This window comes from Alosa pseudoharengus, unplaced genomic scaffold, assembly GCF_046254945.1.
Source record: "Alosa pseudoharengus isolate Yale_2024_CS ecotype anadromous, Long Island Sound unplaced genomic scaffold, YU_APseudo_1.1 YU_APseudo_1.1_scf_21, whole genome shotgun sequence".
In the NCBI taxonomy this organism is placed as follows: Eukaryota; Metazoa; Chordata; class Actinopteri; order Clupeiformes; family Clupeidae; genus Alosa; species Alosa pseudoharengus.
Genome location: NW_027468674.1, coordinates 14,091,598 through 14,097,176, shown reverse-complemented (window position 1 = coordinate 14,097,176; position 5,579 = coordinate 14,091,598). Strand labels below are relative to the sequence as shown.

The following is a 5,579-nucleotide window of genomic DNA, read 5'->3' as shown; positions in this document are numbered from 1 at the left end:
GTTGATATCTTTCTTATTAGTCTTTAGAAATAGGGAAGATCAAACAGGATACAACAAGCTAATCGAGGATTTGAAAGTGCTTTATCTACAATAATGGCCACAGGAGGGTGACGCGCTGTTAGGGGAGAGAGAATGTGAGACGCTCTGCCAGCAGTTTTGCATCGATAGCCCGCAGAATAGCCAGGCTACGCGGAATGTCAGGCTTTCAGGGAATACCACCTCTACCATCTCCTCCCCATTTGCCTTGTCGGCCCGCCGCTTGCCCGGTTACCCATTTCCTTACGTGAGGTCATGGATTTCTAAAGGACATAGGTGTAGAGAAAAAAGCGGGTAGTGGAGCAGGCCGGGGGTCTGGATGCTGTATGGGCCATTTTGGACAAGTAGGCCTAGGCTATGGTAGGAAGAAATCGCGCTTCCACGCTGTATCTAGTTGATCATTGATTACTGGGTGTGGGTGGTCATCACTGCAATATATAGCATACTTTAGCGCTTGACGCTATTAGCCCCTGGTTATGGTTCCCCTGTATCTCCTGTTTTCCCGGTCTGTGTGCACGCTTGTGTGTGTTTGTGTGTGTGCGCGTGAGTGTTTGTGTCTCCCGCTCCCTCTCTGTGTCATATTATGTGTCTGTTCGGATGTGTTTTGATTGGGGGGAGGTGTCCGGGGGGAATAGGGGTTCAGATAGGTATTCAGATATGTGTCAATCAGAAATTACTAATCATTCCACGCTGTATCTAGTTGATTATTGATTACTGGGTGGTCATTATTGCAATATATAGCATACTATAGCCCATGTTTTTATTTCGGCCTATGCGTAGAGAGTTTTTTTTCGATAATTTGATAATGGATCATTGCTGTTTTTTTTTTTTTTTTTTACATTTTACACCATGCAGTGCAGTGTGTTGCAAGTTCTGAAGTTAATAAACATTGCCCTGGTGTACACACCGCGTTGTTTAGTTTTTTTTAGTCAGAGCTATGTACGCAGGTTTTTTTTGTTGTTGGTCCGTAACCTCAAATCCCCGTTTTGAGTTGCCGGATCCACCCCACCTTTGCGCTCCGGCACCTCCCACTTTACAAATTAAGCACTGCCCATGTCCTAAGTAAGACCTACGCAACGCAGTTTGAATGAAGTTTCTACGTTAAACGGTTGAAGCTGCATTAAGTGCGTTAGAAGGAAGAATAAGAACTAGAAAAGCATTTCCTGAAGGAAATACAGTGCATGAAAATGCAAAAAATATGATGTAAAATATCATACAGAGTAAAAACAAACTATATTGGTTGCTAGGTAGATGAGGTTTAATATAGTTGGAATGACTGAACAGTTAAATAGGTGGATAGTTTATATAGTTAAATTATTTGCTTGGTAGATAAGGTTTAATATAGTTGGAATGATTGAACGGTTAAATAGATGGATCATTTAAATGGTTAAATTATTTAGGTAGATAATTGACGATAACTGACAGTTGGAATGCTCTAATGTTTGCTAGCAGTTATGCTAACTATGTTATCAAAGATAATAATGTTAACCAAGTTACTTAACTTAGTTAACTTAGCTAATGTTTTCATATTTAGTAGTTATGCTAACTAGCATGCTAGCATGCTAACTATGCTAACCATGTTACTTAGCTAACTTAGCTAATCATTTTTAGCAGTTTTGCTAAAAATGCTAACTAGCATGCTAACTATGCTAACCATGTTACTTAGCTAACTTAGCTAATCGTTTTTAGCAGTTTTGCTAAAAATGCTAACAATGATAGCAATGCTAACATGCTAAACTATGCTAACCATGCTAACTAGCTACAGTGGGTAGGAGTCATAGTTGATGACAAGTAACAGTTACAATGGCTGAACAGTTAAAAAGTTCAGTAGTTTAAAGGGTTAAATTGTTTAACAGTGAAATATTGTAGTGAGGACTTTTATTTTGAAACAGAGGAAGCAGAGGAAGCAGTTGAACAGGATGTGTAGTCTTAATAGGGCCAGTTTGAATGCTTAAAGCAAAGATGGTGGATTACGAAGATACTTCATGAGAGGCCATTTCCTGTCCCTGGAAATGTATGCAAATAGGGTAGCAGTACACGCCCCCGCACATTTATGCAGTGATCGGGCTCTCTTTTTAACATTGAGGTCTATGGCAGAATCCAAGAATTTCCCAGAATTTGTCAAAGCCTTATTTTTCTGAGCAATGGATGCACATTTCGGACACGGTATTATGATCTCCAAACCCTCCTCCCTATTTCAGTAGAATGTCGTGATAGTATGACCCTCCAGTCGGGAGAAAATCAACAATGAAGGTGTACACCAAGTTTATTTTGTACCCCGCCTGTCTGGCGTGGAACCGAGGCATTCAAACGTAAGTCATACGTCAGTGACACGCCCCTGTGCAGGCGGGAACTGAACCAGAGCCCGTCTCTGACTGAACTCCACTTTGCCCTCATAGACATGAACTAGGACGACCCATCTTGCTACGCATTAATTATCTTTGCTTAAAGCCTGAAACTGGCAGTTGATCCAGGTGGCCTGAACACCTGCCATAGGATTCTAATTGCTGTGATGTCATAAAGGGCAATGTTAAGTCAATGGGGAAATTTTGATAGTTTTTAATTAATAGTTTAAAAAGTATAAAAGTTACAAAGCTGAAAAATACATACAGTAGCACCCATGTCCTAAGTAAGACCTACGTAACATAGTTTGAATGAAGTTTCTACGTTAAACGGTTGAAGCTGCATTAAATGCGTTAGAAGAAGAATAAGAAACATAAGAAGCCTAGGAAGAACAGTACAGTGCATTTTCATGCACTGTAACTAGAGAATGTAATTCCAGGGAATTACGAGTGCATGAAAATGAAGCTAGGACAGACATAGCATAGCTTAATAAAAGTTGATAGTTTAGAAGTGGACAGTTGAATGTAGATAGTTTAAAAGTTGTTAATAGACAGATAGTTTAATAGAAGTTGATACACATAGTTTAATAAATGTTGAAAGTGTTTAAAAGGTTAAATTATTTGCTAGGTAGATGAGGTTTAATATAGTTGGAATGACTGAACAGTTAAATAGGTGGATGGTTTAAAAGGTTAAATTATTTGCTAGGTAGATGAGGTTTAATATAGTTGGAATGACTGAACTAGGTAGACGAGGTTTAATATAGTTGGAATGATTGAACAGTTAAATAGGTGGGTGGTTTAAAAGGTTAAATTATTTGCTAGGTAGATGATGTTTAATATAGTTGGAATGACTGAACAGTTAAATAGGTGGATAGTTTAAAAGGTTAAACTATTTGCTAGATAGATGAGGTTTAATATAGTTGGAATGACTGAACAGTTTCTCAGGCTTATAGCATAGAATGAGACTGTATGCTTAAAGCCTGAGAAACTGAGTTGATCCAGGTGGCCTGGGGCCTCATTACAGAAAGAATCCTAACTGCTCATCCTAACTTAAGTTAGGAAACCAAAGATAGGACAAATCCTAACTTCCTATTACAGAAGCAGTGCCTAACATTATGTCCGTTTCTTATCTTATCTGTGGCTTCCTATCTTATCTTTATTTATGAAATCCTAAATGTTCTATCAATCTGATTTTTCGACGGCTATCAACAGTTTATGTCTTTTTCTGCACTTAGAATGTGCTCGAGACTGATAGAACGCATAACTGTAACGACAAATGAGCCTAAACGTTAACGTTAAAGCTATAACGAAAAAGTTAAACGAAACAGCAAGCTAAGGTCATGGCTGGTCCAGATAAGAAGAGGAGGGCTTTTAATTTCAGCCAAGACGAGTTGGAGGCATTAGTTCAGGCGGTGGAAGACAGGAAAACTGTATTGTTCGGAAAATTTTCAATGACCGTAACGGCGCAGTCTAAAGACAGACACTGGAAAGAGGTGGCGGACTCTGTCTCAGCGGTTTGTGGGATGCTGAGGACGGTGGAGAGTACTAAGAAAAAGTGGTCTTCTCTAGCAAGTGATGCTAAGATCAGGGGGGTCTTACAAAGGAGGGACCAAGCAAAGACGGGGGCTGGTTTGCCCGAAGTGAAGCCCCTAACCTCACTGGAGGAGAAGATCCTGGCCGTCATGGGTCAAGTTTACACCGAAGGTAAGTTGATTTCAGCACTAGCTTCCATCGCAAATTAGCCAGCTGCTAGCTAGTGCTACGATGTAACGATGATAATCTAAAATGTAGCAGCGTAGCAGCTACCTGCTAGTGCCAGCGCTATCGATAACTGGCTTGGAGGAGTGGCTACATAGTAACCCTAGAATAGGGCCACCAGAAGCTACATGTTACTTGTGTCGAACCAGACAAAATACAGTCTATGTAGGCCTATGTAGACCGCAAAAGAAAAGCCAACGCTGACAACTCCCTAACGTGAAATCATTTGTGTATCATAGGCATTGCAACCGGCACGGAGGTGGGACTGGATGAGCTGTGTGAGCAGAAAAGTGGCGAGGTGTGTCAGTCGACATCGTCTGACCCTGAGTCGAGAAGGGTCATATTAACGCTGATGGATTCAGAGTGTGACACTATGAATCTGCCACCAGCAATGGTCATCCCATCACCTGGTAAGTCGAATTCAACGTTGATGGTAATTTAAAATAAATAGGCTATGAGGTGCATTTTCACAATGATGCTGTCTCAACTGTAGGCTACTCCTTAAAAACAGTTGAGGTATATAATGTCCCGTTTAGTCTATGCGGTTCACTGAAAGGTGCCTATAGGTTCTGAATCTAAGATTCACAGTTTTTGATTCTTCTCTACAGCTAAAAAGAAGAAGCACATAGGCCTACAAGAGGAGCTTCTGGAGTTGGAGAAGGAGAAGCTGTGGGTAATGAGAGAAAAGGTCAATATTGATAAGGAGAGACTGCAATTGGAAAAAGAAAAATTCGAATTCATGAAGGAGTATGTAAAAAATCGAGGGAACAACATTGTTGATCTCTCTGAACTATAAAAAAAAAAAAGCACACTTATTTAAATTTATTTATTTAATATTGTCAAAAATAAATATTTGAAATCAAAACTGCAATGTTTTGTCTTTAATTATCTTGTAAAATAATGTGCAATTAAGTTGTTTCTGGCGGTTCTGCCAGTCTGTGCACCATCATGTAGGCCTATGCCATCATGGCCTTCCTCCTCATCTTCAACCGGGATGTTTTCAGGGTCCGGGAGATTAGCCATCCTGCATATGTTGTGCAGCACAGCAGTGGCCTTTACAAACATCACCACTCTCTCAGGGGAATACTGAAGATATCCCCCACTCTTATCATGGCATCTCCATCTACAACAACATAAATTAACCAGCAGTGCACCAATTAACCAGTTAGTTTGTATTGCCATCATGGTAACATGCTTTACTTTTTGGTATGATGTTATAGTCCATATTAATATTAAATAATATTAAACTTATACATTTGCTACATTGCTTTTGAAATGTATAGTTTAACACTAGCTTCTTCTTCAGGGTTACTACACACTCCTTATCTACACTATTGAATGCAACAAAGCAGTATGTCTCACCTTCCTTTCCATATACCATAAAGCCTCTCCTGACGGCTACGGCACCTTTTGTGTGCCACATTATACTTCCTCTCTGCCTCT

The 5,579-nt window shown here is 40.0% G+C and overlaps 1 protein-coding gene across 1 annotated transcript; it reads left to right on the top strand.

Moving 5' to 3' along the window:
• Window positions 1-3,718: 3,718 nt before the first annotated feature.
• Window positions 3,719-4,932, top strand: LOC143138221 (nuclear apoptosis-inducing factor 1-like). The gene is made up of 3 exons (XM_076298720.1): window positions 3,719-4,082; window positions 4,376-4,546; window positions 4,745-4,932. The coding sequence occupies exons 1-3, from the start codon at window positions 3,719-3,721 to the stop codon at window positions 4,930-4,932; spliced, it is 723 nt and encodes a 240-aa protein (XP_076154835.1).
• Window positions 4,933-5,579: the final 647 nt, after the last annotated feature.

Excerpts from the sequence above, each read along its gene's own strand:
- LOC143138221 (XM_076298720.1), top strand. The coding sequence starts at position 3,719 with ATGGCTGGTCCAGATAAGAAGAGGAGGGCTTTTAATTTCAGCCAAGAC. Across the intron at positions 4,083-4,375 it reads GGGTCAAGTTTACACCGAAG|GCATTGCAACCGGCACGGAG; the intron begins GTAAGTTGATTT and ends TGTGTATCATAG. Across the intron at positions 4,547-4,744 it reads AATGGTCATCCCATCACCTG|CTAAAAAGAAGAAGCACATA; the intron begins GTAAGTCGAATT and ends TCTTCTCTACAG.